Source organism: Callorhinus ursinus, unplaced genomic scaffold, assembly GCF_003265705.2.
Source record: "Callorhinus ursinus isolate GAN/ISIS: 27379988/994484 unplaced genomic scaffold, GSC_fseal_2.0 scaffold10, whole genome shotgun sequence".
NCBI classification, from domain to species: domain Eukaryota; kingdom Metazoa; phylum Chordata; class Mammalia; order Carnivora; family Otariidae; genus Callorhinus; species Callorhinus ursinus.
Window position 1 is genome coordinate 32,151,087 of NW_027397072.1, and position 22,816 is coordinate 32,173,902.

General features: G+C 41.4%; 1 protein-coding gene and 1 long non-coding RNA gene across 4 annotated transcripts in view; one reads left to right on the top strand and one right to left on the bottom strand.

Moving 5' to 3' along the window:
- Window positions 1–22,816, top strand: part of ARHGEF33 (Rho guanine nucleotide exchange factor 33) — a 73,580-nt gene that overhangs the window by 36,239 nt on the left and 14,525 nt on the right. For all 3 annotated transcript variants that reach the window (XM_025867604.2, XM_073897324.1, XM_073897323.1), the window contains exons 6-15: window positions 138–259; window positions 1,185–1,327; window positions 3,963–4,022; window positions 5,007–5,231; window positions 10,402–10,531; window positions 15,968–16,100; window positions 17,401–17,484; window positions 18,668–18,751; window positions 20,225–20,373; window positions 21,460–21,624. In XM_025867604.2, the coding sequence (XP_025723389.1) occupies window positions 138–259; window positions 1,185–1,327; window positions 3,963–4,022; window positions 5,007–5,231; window positions 10,402–10,531; window positions 15,968–16,100; window positions 17,401–17,484; window positions 18,668–18,751; window positions 20,225–20,373; window positions 21,460–21,624 (1,295 nt within the window). The remainder of the gene's footprint in view (window positions 1–137; window positions 260–1,184; window positions 1,328–3,962; window positions 4,023–5,006; window positions 5,232–10,401; window positions 10,532–15,967; window positions 16,101–17,400; window positions 17,485–18,667; window positions 18,752–20,224; window positions 20,374–21,459; window positions 21,625–22,816) is intronic.
- LOC141373572 (uncharacterized) lies at window positions 10,484–17,226 on the bottom strand. Its single transcript, XR_012379702.1, has 5 exons — window positions 17,134–17,226; window positions 15,993–16,079; window positions 11,800–11,861; window positions 10,706–10,758; window positions 10,484–10,619 (listed from the first exon to the last, which is right to left on the bottom strand). It is a non-coding gene; the product is annotated as an uncharacterized lncRNA (long non-coding RNA).

Consider the following 22,816-nt stretch of genomic DNA (forward strand, 5'->3'; position numbering starts at 1 on the left):
GGGACTCGATCCCAGGACTCCAGGATCATGACCTGAGCCGAAGGCAGTCGCTTAACCAACTGAGCCACCCAGGCGCCCATGTTATATCCTTTCACCCCCTTTACCAGATTCAGTATGTATCAATTCCTATTTTTCAGGAAGAGCTGAGCAATGCCATGTCAATGATTCAGGCCATCACTTCCAAGCAAGAAGAAATGCAACAGAAAATTGAACAGCTTCAGCAGGAAAAGCGAAGGGAATCTCGAAAGGTTAAAGCCAAGTGAGTGTCTTACACAAAATTGGCCGACGGCAAACCCGTAAGCAGAGGCTTGTATACTTACACCGAGAACACCTTCCCCCCTGTCGGCAGATAGATAACTGGCTACATACTGCTGGAATCTGTGGGTCAGCATGATGGAAGCTATAGAATCATAAAAATCAGTTACTTTTAAAAATGGACGGCAACAATTACACGGAAAATGCACTCAAGTACAATAGGAAGTGAAATGAAAATGATATAAGATGACATGTAGAACTGTAAAAACATGTAAAATAAAAACTAGAAAGATATATTTTAAAATGTGATTGTTGTGTTAAGATAGTGGGGTCACTCATAATTTTCTTTTTTAATTAGTTTTCTAAAATTTCTCTAATGCTACTACTAGTTTACTTCTACCATTGAAAATACATTTATGTTAATATCTCAACCAGGTTGAATCAATTAAGTTTCACCATTGAACATATATAATCATTATTGTTATAGGTTTTTAAATTATCAAATTTAAAATAGAAATATGGCAATAATATTTGTGTGACTACAAAGAGTGGCTTGTTGTTTATAGTTGAAGACCTGCTGCTTCCTGGAACCTTTGTGTTGCTTTGTTAAGTGAACGTAAGTCACCCCAAGCAAATTGTCATCATTGCAAACTCTGTACAGATCCTGATGACAAGGAAGCCAAGAACAGAAAAACAAAAATATAGGTATTACCATTAGGATGTGATTTGTATGTATTTGAAATTTTTTCTCCAGCTTTGGCAATGAATTAAGTTGAACTCTAAGAATTGCTAGTATCTAACTATTTTTAATTTACAAAAACAGCACTTCTTTCGTTCAACCTAATGTTTCAGAATTTTTCTTGAATCATTCTGAACTGATTCTCTTCTTAACCTATCAGGCATTAAGACCCTTTGTTTTCCTTCCCCAGGAAAACTCAAAAAGAAGAACATGGTTCACAGGCTGGGCCTGCTCAAGCACAAGGAAGTCCTTTCCGTTCAATCAATATCCCTGAGCCTGTTCTTCCAAGTGAAGACTTTACAAACCTTTTGCCTTCTCAGGCCTATGAAAAAGGTACAGTTTGCAAACCATATTGAATTAACCAAGCCTTTCCCCTTGATTCCTAGAGCTTAAGTAATAGTGAGAATGGGTTTATGTCTTCCATCCTTATAGGAAAATGATGTATTGCTCAGAATTTTTCCTCCTATAATTGGAATTTATAAGAATCCAGAGAGAGGATCCTGAGGTGCCTGGGTGGCTCAGTTGGTTAAGCATCTGCCTTCAGCTCAGGTCACGATCCCAGGGTCCTGGGATGGAGCCCTGCATTGGGCTCTCTGCTCAGCAGGGAGCCTGCTTCTCCCTCTCCCTCTACCTGTAGTTCCCTCTGCTTGTACTCTCTCTGTGTGTCAAATAAATAAATAAAATCTTAAAAAAAAAAAAGAATCCAGAGGATCCTAAGAGACCAGGAGAATCTGCCCAATTTTAAAAGATTTTCTTTTTTGGGAAAATACTTATCTGGGTTTTCTAAATTTCAAATACTAACCCTAGGAGAAAAATGTTAAAAAAATTATTCACTCTAATAACTCATTTTCTCTTCCACATTACTGCTCACGCCTTGTCTCTCTGCATAGACATTTTAAAGATAGGTGTATTCTTAGCAGAAAATTGTGTGTTCTGCGCTTTTTTCAGTGAGGTTTCACTGATCAGAGAAAATCATATCTGCCTTAACTGGCAGGCAGTGACATCAGTGGTGTGCCCCTCTTTCTCTGGGTAACCAGAGCTGGTGCTGTCTGTGGGCTCAGGTCACTAGCCACACCCCCGATCTGAGGGATGAGACAGCAGATGCTAGAAAACTGTCCCTGGGCAGCGCTGATGAAACTGGCTTTCCATCCAGTTACCTCCGTCTGTAACCATGTCTGGTTACACGTTTGCTACATCTTTGTATGCTCAGCAATGTCTAGCAAAGCACCTATGCTGGAGAGTGACATTAATGTTATTTAGAGTAACTATCCTCTCTTTTTTTTTTTTTAAATTTTTTTGGGTCACATATAGAAAGTCTCCAAAAGAGGCTCAAGGACTTCTCAACCAATTGTAAGCTCCTCTGGGGGCAGAGCTGGTGGTTTTCTACCCTTCTCCCTTAAGGCACCATATATTCCTAGACGATAAATGTGTTTTGAATCACTAAATTTAAAAATCTAAATCAGAGGCTTTTAATCAGTATAACTTCAAAGTATGGATCTGCTTTTTTTCTTTGTTGTTTTTTTTTTTTTACCCCTTTGAGTAGTTACTTTAGAGACTGATAGGTGCAGCCTGGGAAAACTCACAGATCCCTCTGGGGACTGAGTGGGTTCATCACAGGTAGTTCTATTTTCTTTGCTCCATGTCATAAGGAACAGGACATAAAAGGATGGTCTTATTAGGAAAGAATACAGGATGGCCTTAGAAAGTAGAGGTCAGATCAGTGCCAGGTCTGGGGAAGTTGAACATTTTCACGAGATAAAAGATTAAAAATTATATTTGCAAAGTGCTCAGACGGAGTTCAATGAGCTGTGTGGTGGGAACTCCTCCCTCCTTCCCTGTTATAATAGATGTGGCTTATATAATACAGTTTGTTCAACCAAATTACTGCAGAATTTGGGAATAATGTGCCATAATAAGACATTTTGGGTATGATTGATGGTATGTTCTGCTAAAATGCAGGATCTAAGGGCCAACGTTTAGAAAGGGTTGGCTTACCCACTGTTAACTATAAAATGGTGCAATTGTTGCTTATTGCTCCCAAATTCAGTAGCGTACAATAGCAAACATTCATTATGTTATAGTTTCTCTGAGTCAGGAATCTGTGGGTGCCTCTGGCTCAAGGTCTTTCGGGAGATTGCAGTTAAGGTGTTAACTGTCCCACTTCGCATTCATGTTTCCTGCTATCTATCCATCACCCCAGACGCTGACTTAGATGGTGGGAGATAGTAATGAACAAAACAACAAACATTCCTGCCCTCATGGAAGCAGACAACAAACAAAATAGATAAAATATGTAGTACGTTAGTGATAGGGAGAAAAATAAGGAAACACGGGTGTAACTTTAGAGAGGGTGCCAGGTAAAACCTGAAGGAAGTGAGGATGTGAGCTTATGCATTCAGAAGGGAAGAAAGGAACAGCCCATGCCAAGGTCCTAGCGGGAACATCACTGAGATGTTCATTCAAGCTGGAGCAGGAGCAGGGGTGGTAAAGCAGAGGGAACAAGAGAGACAACAGGAGACGAAGTTTTCAGAAAAGAAGGAAACAGGAGGGGCAGGAGGGGGCAGATACTTTACGGCTTTATGGTCATTATAAAGCCTTTGGCTTTTACGCTGACCTGGGAAGCCATTGGAGGGCTAGGCGGAGGAGTGACAGGGTCTGACTTACATCTGAACAGCATCATTCTGGCTCCTCCCACCCTCACCATCATAGTTAGCTCTTATTCTGTACAGTTTACACATATTAACTGATTTAATTCTTGTGGTAGTCTAGGAGGTAAGTGCCACTTATATATTCTTACAAATGGGAAAATAGCGCTTGCCACTATATTGAAATTTTATTTTATTTTTGGCTCTTCTGTCTCCCTCAGTAAGCTGTCAACAGTGAGTCTGTCCCCAGTGTCTGGCTCATAGAAGGTGTCAGCCCCTGTTAGTGGAGTGAATACTGACTGAAAGCTTTCCTTTCTCTATAGCCCAAGAATCCAGATCCATGCATGTAGCAGACAGTAATGTGAAGGGGATGATGGGGCCTGGTAAGTAGCTCTGTGTTTAGTTCTCTTCACTTCTAGCAACTCTACCTTTTCCTTGCTTCCACCTTCCCTGCTTCTAGTCCCTCAGTCCCAAACCAGGCTTGAAAGAACTCAGGCAAGATAAAGCACTGTGGTTACTAAGACCCCAAGATGTATAATAGAATAAGTCAGTGACTCAGTTAAACCAAGGAGAGAGAAGGGGTGGAGATGTTTAAGACAAGGCCAGTATTCTTGGTTCTTTCTGGCTCACATCAATTGGTTCTTTCTGGCTCACGTCAATTACTGAAATAATATTTGCTGAGAAACTCACAGGTATACGTAGCATGACATAAGTTTTCTATGGACACATTTTATAGTTTATTTAATTTAAAGGTTATTTACTTAATAGACAACCCACCAGTATTTCATAAATTTCATCTTCCCTTCCCTCCATTCCTTCCTCCTTTTTGCAACTTACCATTATTGTGGCCAAGGAAAACAAATTCCAAAAGAAAACATTGTTTTGGCATCTTTCTTCCTCCGTATTTTTTCCCTGGTGTGCTTGACTAAAAGGAAGGAGATACAGGGAGTCAATGCATACTTACTACAAATTAATTATATTATTTTATAAATTTACTTTTTTAAAACTCCTTGTTTAGTAGTGACTACATACAAAGAGTAGAGGATGTATAGGCCAGAAACAGAGGTGATCCTTCGCAAGTGTAAAAACTTTTAATCCTGGAGTCCCGGAATCGAGTCCCACATCGGGCTCCCTGCTCAGCAGGGAGTCTGCTTCTCCCTCTGACCCTCTTCCCTCTCGTGCTCTCTATTTCTCATTCTCTCTCTCTCAAATAAATAAATAAAATCTTAAAAAAAACTTTTAATCTTCAGTTGATTTATTTAATCCTTGAGGGATAGTTTGTACCCAAATGGGCATAATATTTCAGAGTTAATAAATATATTTTTTTTAAAAAAAGTCAAATCTTGACGGCAGGTGTTATTTTTCAGGAATGAACCCAACAACTCCAGAAGCAGAAGAAAACCTTAAGTCTTGCCTCTCGGCTGATATCCAGCCCAAGAGCCATCTCTCATCTGGTGTGTGGAGGCAGCCTAAGGATGGTAAAGAATGGGGCGAGGAATATGTCACAAAAGACCACCCAGATAAACTCAAGGATGCTGGCCAGGGCAGACACAGCTCCCTGGAAAATGTTTTATGTGAAACCTCTTTAGCTGGTAAGTCCCAAGGGAAAATACAGGCTGAAATTTTGAAGAACAGGAAACCTACAGGCTAGAATCCTTGCAATATAGGTTCAGGGGACATATGAGACCACCTGCTCTCTGGTTTCCTTTTCAGATGAAGGCTAAAGCCTATAGAGATGAGGGGACTCACCTGAGGTCACATGGCCAGCTTGGGACCAGCACCTCGACTCTGGGTATCCATGACATTTAGTAACACAGTGCTTTGGGGGAAAAAAAGGGATAAAGTTGGTGGGGAAGAGGGCAGCATTTTGTGAACTATGTAGTGATGCGAAATCTTCAAAATGTGCGTCTCGGATCAGTAGTCTGCCACCAAGATATCAAACACTGCAACGGGGTCCGTCCTCCCTCCCTCCTTCCTCCTTCCCTCCTTTTCCCTTCCTTCCTCTCCTTTGTGTTACAAATTGCTATTCCACACTTACTATATGTCCGCATAATGCCGTTTCCCTCCAACCACTTTGTGGAAGGCAGTTTTTAAAAATTAATTTTTACCATCACACACATGAAAAAATAAATAGTACTAAAAGGTTTATTATGAAGAAAAGAGCAACCACTTTAAACTGTTTGCACAGTTTCTTGTGGTACTTGCTTCCACGTTCTAAAATAAGTTTATGCTGCTGTTTTTTTTTTTTAATCAGTACTTTACTGGGGGATAATTTACGTACAGCAAAGTTAACAAACCTTAAGTTTAAGCTCATTGACTTTTTATGTATGTATGTATAGCCCCTTGTGATCACTACCTGCATCAAGATATACAATATTTGTGGGCGCCTGGGTGGCTCAGTTGGTTAAGCGACTGCCTTCGGCTCAGGTCATGATCCTGGAGTCCCGGGATCGAGTCCCACATCGGGCTCCCTGCTCAGCAGGGAGTCTGCTTCTCCCTCTGACCCTCTTCCCTCTCGTGCTCTCTATCTCTCATTCTCTCTCTCTCAAATAAATAAATAAAATCTTTTTAAAAAAAGATATACAATATTTGTTACCCCAGAGAGTTCTCTCATGCACCTTACCACCCGAAGAACCACTATTCTGACTTCTGTCACTGTAAATTAGTTTCCTCTGTTCCCGAACTTCATACAGAGGGAATAATACAATGTGTACTCTTTTGAGTCAGGGTTCTTTCTCTCAATATAATGTGCTGTGTGTAATTCACTCAGTAGTTCATTCCTTTTTTCAGTCATTGAATAAATTTACCACAATTTGCTTATCTGTTCTCCTGTTGATGGACATTTGGATTGTTACTAGTTTAGGGCTATTATAAGCAAAACTGATATGAATATTCTTGAATGAGTCTTTCTTGGATGTCTGCCCTCATTTCTCTTGGATGTACCCGTAGGAGTAATATCTCTAGATTAGGGGATAGGATTATGCTAAACTCTGAAAGAAAACATCAAACAGTTTTCCAAAGTGACTGGGACATTTTATACTCCATCCAGTAATGTCCGCGAGTTCTGGTTGCTTCACATCCTTCCCAATATTTAGTATGGTTAGTCTTTTTAATTTTAGCCATTCTCATGGGGGGTGTACTGGTATTGTAGTTTTGATTTGCACTTGCCTGATGACTAATGATGTTGAGCATCTTTTCATGTGCTTACTAGTTATTTGTACATCTTCTTTTATGAAGTGCCTGTTTAAGTCCTTTGTCCAACTTTTAAAGTGCATTATCTTATTATCAATTAGTAGAATCTCTTAATATATTTTGGATATGAGTTCTTTATTAGATATATGTGTGGAGAATATTTTATTCCAGTATGTGGCTTGCATTTTCACATTCTTAATAGTCTTTTGATGAATAGATGTTCTTAATTTTGGTGAAGTTAATCAATTTTAAACTTTTTATATAGATTGTGACTTATGTGTCCTTCCAAGAGATCTTTGCCTATCCCAAAGTTGTGGAGATACTCTAGTATGTTTTCTTCTAAAATCTTTATAGCTTTAGCTTTCACATTTAGATCTATTACTTATCTTTTTTTTTAAGATGTTTTTTAAGTAAACTCTATGCCTAATGTGGGGCTCCAACTCATGACCCCAAGATCTAGAGTTGCATGCTCTACAGACTGAGTCAGCCAGGAGCTCCAATCTATTACTTACCTTGAATAGATTTTGATGTATGGTGTGAGGAAGGAGTCCAGGTTCATTTTTTTCCCATACGGCTGTCCAGTTGCTTCAGTACCATTTATCGAAAATATCTTTCTTTCCATATTGAATTGTGCAAAGAACGTCAGGTGATTCACATATGGGTGGTTCTAATTCTAGATTCTATATTCTTTTTATTCCAATTCTATTGGAATATTCTATTCTATTCTTAGCATAGAATTTACAACTTGGCAGTATTTAGTGTTCCAATCAAAGAACATGGTTTATGTCTCCCTTACTATAAGTCTTCAATTTTTCTTAGCAATGTAACGGGAAATCTCTCGTTTACATGCTTCTTCTTCTCCTCCCCTCTCCACCCACCGAAGCCTTTGCCCTAGAGTCCTTTGTCATTCTACTCCATTCTGGCCCATTGCACTGCTGCTATCCTGGGACTTCCCACTCTTCTTAGGAATTCCTTTCATAGTTTTCCTATGTTAGATTCCCTTTCGTTTGTTTTTATCTTGTGTGCCTGTTGGTTTCTTGGTTTACTCCTTGTTTGATGGAACCCATCGTCCAGTAGCCTTCACGTGCTTTGGTGATAATTTAGGTGAATATAAAATCATTTTCCCTCATCATTTTGAAGCAATTGTTTCATTGTCCTCTAGTTTCTAATGTTACTTTTGGGAAGTCCAATACCATTCTGATCCCCAGTCCTTTGTATGTTACCTGATTGTTCTCTCTGGTAACTTTTAGGATCTTCTCTTTACCTTTGGTGTGCTAATGTGTCACAGTGTTGTGAGAGTCTTCTTCATTAATTTTGCTGAGCATAGTGGGCCCTTTCCTCTAGAAATGTGTCTCCTGGGTTTTTTCTTTCTATTATCAATTTCTATTATTATCCTCTCATCCATTTTCTTTCTTTTCTCTGAAATTTTTATTAATTTGATATTGGGTCTCCTGGATTGATCTCCACTACCATCATTTCCTAGTCTCTTTTTCTTCAAAATGTCTCTTTCTTGTTTTGTGGGGGGAGTGGGGAAGAAGGCAGGAGATCTCCTTGACTTTATCTGCCACCTTTTTATCTTTGAAAAAAATGCCAAAAATTCCTCCTCCTCCTCCTTTTTCTTTTTTTCTTTTTGGAATGTTCTCTTTTCTTAAAAAAAAAAAATAGCATCCTGTAACTATTAAATGGGTAGAATGTTTTTCTCATATATCTTTGAGGATATTAATCATAGGATTTTTTAAAAAGATTTACTTTTATTTTTTATATATAGAGAGAATGTGTGAGTGGTGGGAGGGGCAGAGGGGGAGAGAGAAAGAGTCATTTTTTTTTAAACATTTTACTTATTTATTTGACAGAGAGAGACACAGCAAGAGTGGGAACACAAGCAGGGGGAGTGGGAGAGGGAGAAGTGGGCTTCCCGCTGAGCAGGGAGCCTGATGTGGGGCTGGATCCCAGGACCCTGGGACCATGACCTGAGCCAAAGGCAGACGCTTAATGACTGAGCCACCCAGATGCCCCGAGAGAGAGTCCTTAAGCAGACTCCCCACTGGGCAGGGAGCCCAATACAGGGCTCTATCCCAGGAGCAGATCATGACCTGACCTGAAATCCAGAATCAGTGCTTCACCGGGGTGCCTGGGTGGCTCAGTCGGTTAAGCGTCTGCCTTCGGCTCAGGTCATGATCCCTGGGATGGAGGCCCACATTGAGCTCACTGCTCAATGGGGAGCCTGCTTCTCCCTCTCCTTCTGCCTGCCACTCTCCCTGCTTGTGCTCTCTCGCTCTCTCTCTCTGTGTCAAATAAATACATAAAGTATTAAAAAAAAAAGTCAGTGCTTCACCAACTGAGCCACCCAGGAGCCCCTTTATTATAGGATTTTTAAAAAAGTTTTGTTTCTGCATTGCTTCTTTTTTTTATTAATGTATAATTGACACATGTCATATTAGTTTCAGATGTACAACATAATATTTAATATTTGTATATATTGTGAAATGATCACCACAATAAGTCTAGTTAACATCATCACCATACATAGCTACAATTTTTTTCCTTTGAGAACTTTTATGTCTACTCTTTTAGCAACTTTCAATTATGCAAAATAATATTATTAACCATGCTGTACATTACATCCCCTGCATTGTCTCCATTTATTCAAAATCTGTATATACCTTTTTCTTCTCTTTATTTTACAGTGTAAGGTTGATTCAAATGTCTGAGGATCCTTAGCATATATATATATATATCTATATCTATCTAGCTATATCATATATATATGTGTATATATATATATATATATATATGAGAGAGGCCCTAAATAAAAAGAAACCATGATCATGATTCTATGTTGGCCAAGCTTATCAGTAAATGGACTTCACTATAGGCTAATCAGGTGGCAAATTAACTTTTTGGTAGCTGACCTCTTTATGTCAGTGTCTGTAGGTCTTTTTCCCTTGGGTAGTTCAGTTTCTTCAGTGGAAGATCCTCCAGTCTCCTGCCTGGAGAGTATAAGTCTGGCTACTGGTACTGTGGAAAGACTGTGGAAAGACCTGCAGGGGGAGGGGCTGAGGGGAGTCTCCCCATTCAGTAGGCAAGCCTTCTCTGAGTCCCCTTGTTTTCATGTTGGCATCTTAATCCTTCCCTCTACTGTCTTTAGTCCAGACCCCAGAGTTATGGGCCCCTCTAGTTTAATTTTTCCCATTTTCCCATGGGAGGGGGTGGGGAATGAGGAAGCCACCTGGCATGGGGGGAGGAGCCTGGAAGTTCAATTGCACTATATATAGACTAAGTCTCCTGTTTTCAGCACTGCTACTTATTTGTACCTTCTGTGGTGCCCAGTGCCTCCACTCCTTGAGCCTTTCTGCTTCTCAGCAGATTTTCCATGTGCAGATGAGAACACCAAGGTTTTGCACCCTTACTCTGCTGAATTAATTACCATGCTTCCATTCTGTTTTCCATCCTCTGAAAACTTGCCAATGTCCGTTTTTATTTCTTTCAATGTCTTTTTATTGCTTTCTATCATTTAATCGAGTTTTGGGAAGGAATGGTTGACGAAAATTCCCTCTTTGTTTTTTAAAGCTAAAAGACAGACCGTGGCTCTAGAACTGCTTGAGTCAGAGAGAAAATATGTCATTAACATCTCTCTGATCCTGAAGATCAAGGCAACATTCCAAGGGTCAGATGGAAAGAGGAATTCCAAAGAGAGAAGGTATCCATGTGTTCATTGCCTTTGCTTTTCAGATTGATTAAAATTTAAGGTAAGTCGTTTATTGTTTCCAGTTGGGGAATTCTGCGACCTGTGAAGAGTTCCAGAAACAGTCTTTGAAGAGAGTGTAGGCAGTGACAGCAGGTAATGGCTGGCAAGTCTCAAATTTAGACTTACCGCAGATAAAAAAATGAAGATAGTCTCTGAGAACCTCAGTGTCCCTGGCATGTCTGTAAAGAACATAAAGGGGAAATTAATGCTACAGTGAGGGAGACATTGCTCTCTGTTGCCATCTGCATGTGCTCCTGGGATCACAGGTCTCATGGACATAGGAGGGAATGGATGCAGTGGAGATTTGAAGCATTAAGTGGCCATTAGATAAATGGTACGGGGCTGATTAACTCTGGACTTGGACCTTTCTTATTTGTTCCGGTGATCCCATAGTACTAGATGGTGCGCAAGTGGTGTGTGTGTGTGTGTGTGTGTGTGTGTGTGTGTGTGTGTGTGTGTTGGTGCTTCCACAGGGTCTGCAGTATATTATAACAGCATGCTAGCTGCTCCAAGATTACAACACTCCTTTATTGCTTCTGTTCATCATCTTTATATCTTCTCTGCTTCTTCTCCATTAAGAAAAGCAGGAAGGAGGAAACTCTGATTTGGTGGAAAGGACTAACCTCATGAAGACGTAATAATCCAGATTAGTTGAGGAAAAGGCCAGTCCAGAAGAATGGAAAGTCTGGATTATGGACTATTACAGATAAATGTAGCATTGATAGTTTAAATAGTCTATCAGGTAATAGACACTGGTGGTCCATAAATCTATTGTGAATCTCTCAGGTAGCCCCTGATTGTATTTTCCTGCTCTCTACCCACCCCCCATTTTACTTGGCTTGCGGCTGCCGGCAAAACACCTGGTCACCAGAACACGGTGCTCCCCATATCTAATGGCTGAGGTGAGGGAATATTCCCTGACAGACTCAGAAGTGGCTTGACTATTTTCAAGAATCATTTTACTGCAAAGTTGAGGTAAGCAAAGTATAGAAAACAACAAGGAACAGAAAGGGTGAAGTGACAGGGCTAAAGCTCTCACCCCTAGATGTCTGTCTCAGGGGCCACCCAGATTCTGGCTGGTCGTTCCTTCCCCATCTGAAATCCGACTCGTCCCACCCTCGCCCATTGCCCCTTCAGCCTCTGAGATGCCTCTCCAGCCTCCAGCCATCTTGCCAGAGACCTGCTCCATTTGCATTAATCAAATCTAAAGGCAAGTCTACCTTTTGGTGTAGTATTCCTTCCACATGAGAGATTCTAAGCCAGCAGCATCTCCTTGTCATCTCTGAAAATTTGGGGATGGGGCAAGGGGAGAGAGAGAGAGAGAACTGTTTACTCTGGAACACGGTAACCAAGGCACTTCATTGGTAAATTCATGAAATCTTCACAAGAACCCTATGGAGCTTACCATATAGCTGAAGAAACTAAGGCCCAGAGGGCTTTAAAACCACACAGTCAGTTAGTGTCAGGATTCGAATCCAGGCTTGTCTGCCTCTGTCCTTGTGACCTTTCCACATCACACCACTTCTCTGAGGACCTTGTCATTTCAAAGACATCATCTGACTAACAGCAATATGTTGGGTTTCTCAGCCAGAAGCAGACCTTCTGTCTGTTCCTATTTTATAGCGTAGGCTTCCCTCTTAACAGCCCTTATGTTCTTACTTCAGATCTCAACTGACGTGTCAGGCAGGGACGCTAGAAATGTTCTCGGCTTACTGAAGCTCTCTTCTACTTGCCGTCACTTCCTGCTTGTCTAGGATGTTCTCCCATGACTCATGACTGAGGAAGGACGGATCGTCCCCAAATCCCAAGATTTAAAAAAGTTTAAAACTATCACACAATCCCCATGAAAGTTAGAAACCAGAGTTATTTCTCGTATCTGCGATAATGCTATTCATGTTAGTTATTTACTAAACTAACCCTCTTTTTTCTTTTCATGGATATAGATGAGAAAAGCTTTAAGTCAGTACTCTTTGGACTAATATAAAAACTCGAGTTCCGAGCTTTGCAGTGTTGCCATTTTTCCACCCTAGGCTTAGATTTCCATTGTCCTCCTTCACTTACTACATTTCTTCTTTATCTAAGCTTTTCTTTTTTTCTTTTTTAAGGATTTTATTTATTTATATGACACAGAGAGAGAGAGAGAGAGGGCACACAAACAGGGAGAACAGCAGAGGGAGAGAGAGAAACAGGTTGCCCGCTGAGCAGGGAGCCCCGTGCGGGGCTAGATCCCAGGACCCTGGGATCATGACCTGAGCCGAAGGCAGACGCTTAACCGACTGAGCCACCCAGGCGCCCCTTTTCTAAGCTTTTCTGAAGCCTCTGTGGGTTTTAAATAGGCCCACTGAATGAAATACACAACAGAACGAGATTATTCTCCTTCTCTACTGGCGTTTTCCCCATGCAAAGATGAAAATAAGTTAGCAACATGTCCCATCTTTCCCATCATACATTGCAAGCCTCCAGCACTTTCCACCCCTGCTGCAAAGTAACCTGGGGGTGAAAATAAAACCTACCGGAACTACAACTGGACACTCAAAACTGAGGTTGCCACATCTTCTCAAACCTCTACAATAAAACTTTAGTTTTTCCCTGGAGAAAAGTAAAGCCCTGAAGAGCCTCCTTAGCGTGTTTCAAGCCAGCCCTGCCCCTGGCTGAACCAAAGGGCTGGAAACTGCAGAGGTACGAGCAGCCACTGAGGTCTGAGTGGAACTTGTGGGCGGCTGTTCATTTGTTGGAGGATCACAGGAGTTGCAGTTCTTGGCTTTCTCTGGTCTGATTCACCTAGATAGAGTTCCAAGCTCAGGATCAAACAGTCCTGTCGGAATACTTGTGGAGAGGGACAACGTCAGCCTGACAGGATTGTCAGTCAGCCTACTCTGCATCCACCAAGAATGCCGTGTGCTATGGATCACCACCAGGTGGCACACGCTCTGTCATCGGCACCCCTCAAATTTGGTTGCGTCCTGCTGCTGAAGCTCAGGAGATATTCTGGCCTAAAATTAGACTGGCAAGAGCTAAGTTATTAATTTGCAACTCTAACTGGGTTTTCCTTGATGGCTTTTAGTTTAATGCCCTTGTTGTTTAAGTACTGTATTGTGGGAGGTGAAATAACTTTTTGTGACCCCCACCCTGAAATCTCAAACTATTACCCCAGTGGACAGTCCAGGGGGTACCTGGACTCCAACCAAGTTACCAGCTCTCCAATTCTGCAAGGACACTGGTCACCATGTAGCAGAAGGCAGCTTTCTTAGAAGAAAGAGAAAGAAGGTCAGGCCAGGTGAGGCCAGGCAAGGCCAGGAGAGGAGTAAAGAAAGAGAAAAAGAAAAGAGATCATCCAAGAGATATTACATAACCTATATGGACAACCCATCTCAAAGTCAGAACTCACCATGGCAGGGTGCCCTCCCATCTTTCAGTGTCACACCAGGAATATTACCCAAAGTCATGATAGCCTTGGGTGCGGAGAAATCTTTCACATCTAGACCTTTCACGGGCATAGCGTTTTACTCTTTCAGTTCAATCAGTTGTGCTTTTCTCTATCAGCTTTATGGTCTCCTCCACAGTCAGCCTGTCTCCTGGCCACCCCTCCAAATTCCCTCTGATCTGGACAAGGATTACTTAGATCTTCTGAGCCCACTGTGCCAGCCATAAGGGCTTAGATCGGGAAGTCCCTCCACTTGCGCTTATGGACCAGCTGGCTTCGCAAATGCGGAGACTAGTGGCACAGGAAGGGGAGGGGCAGAAGACCGGAGTGAAGGAATCCTCATCTTCTCACAGGGGCTGGATACTCGCTCTGTTATCTGCGGCTTCTCTGAGCTATAGCCTCAGGGGAGTCTGCTTTACTTGCAGATGGGTTGAAGAAGCTTTTTTTTTTTTTTTTTAATTTTATTTATTTTTTTGGAGGGGAGGTTGAAAAAGCTTCTTACCAAACTGGGGTTCTTCCTACTGAACTCAACAAAGGTCTGCTTGTTCAGGGTTGGCAAAGCACCCCAATTGTCCACTGATTTATTCTTGTTGGACCCTGGGGGAATATCAAGTTCAGCTCTCAGTGACACGTTCATCTTCATTAAACTTGTGGTCTTGAAAGCCCAAGGGAACCTAGTATCATTTCCCATAAGTCACCAAGTTAGAGCTCGAGTCCTTGCTGTAGCCCAGCAAAACTCAACTTCCTTCTGGCTTCCATCCTCATTCCTATGGGGCCCCTGATTGCCCCACCCTTCTCCATGCACCCCCTTCCTCTGCCCGTGATTCTCTCTCTCTCTCTCTCTCCTCTCCACCACATCCTTCTCTGACACCTCTCTTCCTCCCTTCATTTCCTCTGGGAAAAAACAAACAAACAAACAAACAAACAAACCGGGGCACACTAAGGAATGAGGGAGACGGATGTGAGAGGAGGAAGGGGCTCTGTGAAGCTCCACGGAGTAGCAGGCCAGGCCTGGTCCGCAGCCTCCCCAGGCAGGACTGTGTCCTTGCCCAGTAGTCCTCTTGGAAAATGAAGGGAAGGGAAAGGAGCACTTTCATATGCCCATCCCCTGAGCATTTATGTGCCAGCTTTAAACAAGTTTTCCTTTTTACCGCAATCGGAGTCTCTTACTCAGTAGCTAAGAATGATCAAGTGCCACCTTCGTGCTGTCATCTACAGCACTAATTAGAGTAGTCTCTTTTGCATATTAAGTGGGAATAACTTTAAAATTTTGGAAAAGAGTTCCCTTAGAATTTCTACTGTCACATAAATGAGACAGTAACAGTTTGGCTTTAAAAAGGCCATTTTGGCTGGCTCAGTTGGAAGACTGTGCGATTCTTGATCTCAGGTTTGTGAGTTTGAGCCCCACGTTGGGTGTAGAGATTACTAAGAAAAATAAATAAACTTAAAAAAAAAATAGCCATTCAAATGATGTGCTCTTTATTAGTGAGATACACATTTGTGTAGGAGTCATTGGTAAAGGGGTCTTTTTATTTTTATTTAATTTTTTAAAGATTTATTTATTTACTTGAGAGAGAGAGAGAGAGAGAGAGTGTGAGAGAGAGAGAGTGCATGAGTCGGAGGAGGGGCAGAGGGAGAGAATCTTCAAGCAGACTCCCCTGCTGAGCGCGGAGCCCAACACGGGGCTCCATCCCAGAACCCTGAGATCATGACCTGAGCCAAAATCAAGAGTCTGATGCTTAACCGACTGAGCCACCCAGGCACCCCTAAAGGGGTCTTTTTACATCTTGAGGATATTTGCTATTAGGTCTACAATGTCAAACTTAAAAAAAAAGTCCTGAATGCAGAGCTGTGACTCAGAATATTTTAAATGACTGGGAAAATGGAACCTCCTGTATATGTTCTTATAGGGTCTTTCCTCTGTACACCTGGTTTGTGTGATCCTATCTCTATTCTGTTTCAAGCCTCTTCCCTGGCTCTTTACGGTACCTTGTCCAGCAGCACCTCGATTTGCTTCATGCTCTGCAGGAAAGGGTCCTGAAGTGGCCACGCCAAGGAGTTCTTGGAGATTTATTCCTAAAGTTAACAAATGATGAGGTAAGTTTTTAAAAAATCCTTTATAAACTAGAATTACATGCATCTGTGTCTGTCTTGTCTGCTTCTCTGAATGGAGAACTTCAAATCAGTGAGTTTCAGAGTTAGGAAAACTCCTGAGATCTAGTCCAACCTCCTCACTCTACAGATAATAAAGTAAAGTTCAGAGACATTAAAAGGCTTTGCTGAAATCACTCGGCTATCTAGGTAGTTGTGGATCTGTGACCCAAGTCTCCTAATGTCCAGGCCATCGCTTCCCACTATACTATGTATAACTGCCCCCATTGAATATGCACATAAATGTGTGTGTGCACTTGTGTATAAATATCTGTATCTCTGTAATGTTCTGCAAAGAAAATATGACCCAGGCCAGAGGTTGCAAACCCAAATGCCTACAGGGCCAGACGGTGATATAAATGAGTGGAAGTAAGCGGAATGTGATACAATATGGGCTATTGGGAGGTGAGCTTAAGTGGAACACATATGCTTGTCTACAGGAAATATTGTCCAATTATTATTCAGGAAGAAGGGACTAGAGTTGCCAGATCTTCCGGTATTTTACGAGACACTGGCAATCCAGAATTTTATGTGAAAATTTATTTTAAAAATATTGTGTGGGCTAATTAAAATTGGTCTGCAAGCCAGAGTTAGCCTGCAGTCAAACTCTGTATATCAATGATGTAGGTGATAATACAAAGTCTACAAATTATTTACTTATACGGGTGTAATGCAATCCCTCTAATACCATTTTTACTCATTTGTATTCAGTATGCTTTCTTGGGCTGAGAATTATTGTATCCGTGGGAATATAACTTTGGAAGCTGAGAATTGTTTTCCTAAAAGCATATTGCATAGATGAATAAGCAATTGGTGGAAATACACAATTAGTGGAAAAAGTTGAGAATCACTGGTCTAGACACTAGAAGGTGGGTTGGACGAAGTTCCTTATTGGATGGAGATGACAAATTAAAAGTAACTTAAAAACAAAATAGGCATTTTAATCATTTAACAGTTTAAAAATACTTTTTCAACATACGTGACTCCTCTCTGCTGCGTTGGTTTTTCACTTTCTCTCATTGAAACAGGACTATTGAGTTTTGGTTCCCAAGTCCATCGGGATATTTACCTTAAAACCAAAAAGATTTAAAAAATGAATTAAAAAACATATTAATGAACACATTAAATAAATGATTAAGATAATCTCTGCAAAGTACTCCTTTTTGATATACATGACTCTATAAAAATATTAGCTGTTATTCCTGTTTCCAAGTACTTAGCATGCATTTTTGTGTTTGTTTTCAAGAATAATTTCTTGGATTATTACGTTGCCTACCTAAGGGACCTGCCTGAATGTATCTCTTTGGTTCATGTTGTTGTTCTGAAGGAGGTAAGGTAACTCTATGTGTGTGCACTGCCCTTTGGTTACATGTGTACCTATAGGTCCTTGCTCATCCACCTCGGGGAATACAGTGCACTCAGCTTGTCTTCCAGGCTGGGGAATGGCTCGAGGAGAGCCACTGACACTCCTACTTGGGGTTAAAGGAGCCCACCCGAGGATGAGTGCCTGTGCTTTGGTCCTTGCCCTACTTTACTGACTCTCTTTTCTATTCCATTGGAAGTCTGCACAAAGTAAACAGGTGTTCTAAGCAGAGATCCTCAGGCTACATACAGCTTGCATGCTGTATGAGGGTTTTTTCCTCCCAGGCTCAGACAATTTGAATCAGAATATTAAACTCATCCTGTGTCTCTCAGTGTATAAGATCATAAAGTGGTTCTAATCATGTAGCTTTAAGTATTGCTACTACAATGTTATATTAGGTGCTCAATAAGCCCATATAAATATCTAACAATTCTAGTTATTTTAGGTCAGTAGGAAGAAACCCTATCAGAAGCCTAGAGTTAATAATTAATCAAGTTTCACAGGAGGTGAGGGTCTCTTTCTTATTAATGTCTTACTTCACCCCCCCCCACTACTCCCAACCCTATAAGTATAATGCCTACCACATGTTAGCACTCAGCAAATATCTGAGAAAGGGAAGGGAAGGGAAAGGAAGGGGAGGGAAGGGGATGGAATGGAATGGAAAAGAAGGGAAAGAAGGGGACATGGAGAAAATCCAACATGTTTCCTCTGCCAGCCCAGCTGACCAGTTCCTAGTTATACACTTTCTCTACCCTCATGAGGCTCCGATCCACCCTTAGTGCCTACCAGTAAGCCACTGTAATGAGTACTTCCAAGAGAATCTTAATGAATTTATTCAACTCAAATATAATTTATTGGTGCCCACTTCTGTCCAGCTCTGTGCTAAAAAGAGTGAGGGGGGGGAGTAGGGGGTAGTTTGGAAAGTTGGGTGGATTCAAAAGAAGTATATGATATGCTTCCCGCTACAGAAGAATTGTCTCCTTGAGCATGTCACTCCAATGAAGGATCCAATGAAGGATCATGACACTCTAGAGAAAGAAAATGCCTTGGGAATAAAAAAACCCTCCCTGCTCTGGTAGGACTGACTTTGGGGTTCTGCAGCCAGAGTTGGAGGGACACTGAAGAGTGACTCTACCTTTCTTTCATTCAGGGTGATGAAGAGATTAAATCTGACATCTACACACTGTTTTTTCACATAGTCCAGCGCATCCCTGAATATCTGATACATCTGCAGGTAGGCATGGCTGGGAAGCCACCAAACTGATTTTCAAGCTAAACTACTGTTTGTGGCTTGCAACTGAGAAACACGGTAAAGGGTCAAGGAAGAATCAGTGGTATTTCTAAGGAGTAATGAAATGATTTAGATTGCTGATTACCCCATTCCTAGTTTGTGGTATGAAATCTCAATCTCTAAAATTTTTGGCTCATGACGCCTGCCTTTGAAGTTCTATCTTCATTTACCAGCAATCGCCACCTCTGCTGATCCAGGATCTTTCTATAGCAGCTTCTGGTAGATTCTGAGTACTTATTCAGTCCCTTAAACCTTGTTCTACAGCCATCTAAATGTACCCCCAAACCCTTACCCCAGAGACTTGTATCTAAGAAGTATCTATGTAACCTGTCCACTTAACTGCTCTCCTGACTACTTTCTTTTGGCTTGAGTTCAAGGGCCTACCATATATTGCTCATGTTGTATGTCATAGAGAAAGCATGAGGAAGTTGATGAGCTGACTTCTGCACACCATTTTTCCCACAGCGCCCAACATGGGGCTCGATCCCAGGACCCCGAGATCATAGCCTGAGCCGAAATCAAGAGTCAGATGCTTAACTGACTGAGCCACCCAGGCACCCCAATAATTATCTTATTTAATGCTTTCAATAAACCCATGAAATAGGTATCATTACCATTGCTTAGATAAGGAAATGGAGAGCCAAAGAAATTAAGTAACTTGCCCAAGTTCACACACCTCATAGGTGAAAAAAATCTAGGACTGAAACCCAGGTCTTGCAAGCAGTATGATTCTACTGTCTGACTTGAGTTCAAATTCTGGCTCTGCTACTTGTTAGATGTGTTACCTAATGAAGATTACTTAACTTCTCTGTGCCTTGATTTCCTTACTTGTTAAATGGAGGTAATAATTGCACCTATCTAACCTAGCTGTGGTAAACATTAAATAAGAAGAAAACAAATCTGTAAAGGCGTTAGTACTTGGCAAGAGGAAGATTCAATAAATGTTAGATTTCCCATATCCAACTAACATGCATGTTCCCCTACTGTACATTAGGCAATATAATAGGAAGGACCACAAGGCCAGGCTTGATCATAAACATCATCCCCTTCCAGCCTGCCTTGATCCCTGACATTCTCACCATTGGCCTGACTCGTTTAGGTCATAAGGCATTGCTTATAGACAGTAATTGTTAGAATGATTCCATTATCTCAGAGATCTAATGAGTAGATACTTCTAATTTTCAGAAGGAATTATCCAACATTCACATCCAACTCAAACAGGAGCAATGGTGACTATTATTCTCCCCTGGTGTGATGGACAAAGAGAACAGCAGGTTTAACCATTCAACTTACAATTAGTATTGTTGTTCTGATTAAATGGCTACCAAACTCTCACAACAGATGGAGGCAAGGGGCACAAGAGACAAAAGTTTCATTCTAATTATGCAATGCTGCCTCCTTTTTATCTCCATCCAGAATGTCCTGAAGTTCACAGAGCAGGAACACCCTGACTATTACCTACTTCTGGTGTGTGTTCAGCGCCTTCGAGTATTTATCTCGCATTACACCCTGCTGTTTCAATGCAATGAGGATTTGCTTATTCAGAAACGGAAGAAGCTCAAGAAGTAAGCTTCTAATGGTGCCGTCTAGAGGGCTGACCAAAGGTTTCTGAGAACAGGGATCTAGACAGTCAATGTGGATACCTGTCACAAGTGACCTCATTGTATGTTAAGTGGCTGAAATGCATTGACGGGGGTAGAAGAGAACAGAGAAGAGGAGCGAATTGAGGTGGTCAGGTTGGCTTCAGGAGGGAGGGACCTATTACCTGGTGGTAAAGTAATTTCCATCAGGTAGTAGGTACAATTACTTTAGAGAAATAAAAACAGTTTTACTCTAATCCCTATGCAGGCCCCCTTCCTTGTGTTATTAACCACCTTGAAAATAGTTGTTTCCCTAAGCTTGCCAGGTCAAAAAAGTGCAGTTTAAAGGCCAGAATGTGGTTTCTTTCATGAACTCAACAGTATTTGTTGAGCACTTACTATGTATCTATGTACTGAGTATACTGCAATGAACAAAACAACCAAAAATCTTTGCCACATGGAGCTTACTTTCTAGAGCTGGACAGCCAGTTAATAAATAGATGGTGTAAGTGCTATGGATAAAAACAAAACAAATAAGGGTGGTGGTTGAACAAGTTTCACACTAAAAAGAAACAGTAAGAGCTGACTAGGGAGAATCTGGGCTTCAGAAGGAACAGAAACAACCCATAACAGAATTTCCTAATGACCTGGATTTCCTTCAACCTCATCCTGGCGCAACGAAGAAAACAATCATTTCTGTGGATATTTGAGAGCAGAAAAAGATGCCATGTTCCAAGCAAGTGCTCCCCTAATGGAGGACATCTTCCTATACCACCAGCCTTTTCCCTCAAACTTAACTCAGGAAATTAATCAGCATCCCTATTCTTGCCCAGCATCTAGCTTGCACTGTTATGTAAACAACCTGGTTTGTAGAGGACCATCGAGAGAGAGAGAGAGAGAGAGAGAGAGAGAGAGAGAGAGAGAGAGAAGGAGAGAGAGAGAGGGAGAGAGAACTTCACAGCTGAGCTGCATCTGAGAAATACTGTCTCCTTATCTTTCTTGGCATAATCTGTGTGTTCAGAGCCAATTTCCCACTATACACCCTGAAAATTATTACTTCCATTCTCATAGGTCATCCATGGCAAAGCTGTACAAAGGGCTGGCTTCCCAGTGTGCAAATACCGGACAAGATGCTTCCCCTACTGCAGGCCCCGAGGCTGTCCGTGACAGTGGGATCCACTCAGAAGAGATACTGCAACCCTACCCTTCTGCTCCCAGTTCGGGCCCTGCTGTCACGTAAGCACTTGTTGCTATGGAAAGGTTATATGACAACGCTCTTGGGTGCCAGGTCATCTGCATGGGGTAGCAGGACAGCCTGGAATAGGAGTATGACCTACAGGACTCTTCCCTCCCTCTTGCTCCATCAGGCCTATATACAGCAGGCAAGCAGCTGACCCAATGGTTAGATCCCAGAGGAAGGCTAATGTTAAGGGGCAGGCCTAGAGGCTGAAGGCTACTCCTAACAATTTTATCACACATAACTACCCTCTACCTACAGCATAAGTTTCTTTGGGTTTAGACAATGATTGAGTGGAAGAAAGTGCCACAAGAAGTCAGGAAGGCATCTTATAGCTCCTCAGAAGGGTGGGAACACACTTAAGTTCGCCAAAAGGTGTAGTAGAGGGAAAGAGAATCCCAGTCAGGGGTGAATGGAAGTTAAGACTCTGAGAAGAGAAATAGGCCTGAGGTGATGCAAAAAGAATGCTGTTTAGCCCTTCCCAATTCCCCTGGAAGCTTCTTCAGAAAGGGATTTCATATGTTTTCTTCACTTATGACAGCTTCTCTTTAAGCTGTTCTGTGCAGTGGATGTATTTGACAGCCTTTTAAAGTCTCTGCACACAACCCTCTAGCACATTAAGCTGGATTCTTATTCATCAAACTTCTTGATGATTTTTACATTAAGGATCAGGCCATTTATATATATTTGGAACTCTTTACCTCTGAAGGATAAGGATAAAGTCAAAGTAGCTACTTCTGCAATCAGGATTTCTGGAAAGATAAGGGAAACTAAAACTCCAAAATCCAAACCCAGCACTCTGTCATATACAATTCTCACAAAAGTAATTCCTTAGACTATAATCTCTGCTTTGGGTTTTATTATTTTAAGGAAAATTAGAAGTTTTAGCTACTTTTCTTTTCTAAAATTACAATGAAGTAACGGGTAGGCAACTGAGATTATTTCAATTTTTAATCACTACAATTTTTAAATGCCAATTACAATCATTGTAAGGAGTATCTGATCAGTAATGCAAAATAAACTGTTTCCTTTCTGCCTTCATCTCTTAAAACTGAACATGTATCATTGAAAGACGGAAGTGCAAATATGGAAAGAGAGAGAGATTCCATAATCATTTTGGACCTATGAGACATTAACCTTTCTATAAATAGAGCCCAGGAAGATCTTCTTCTTATAGAGAAAATCCCACAA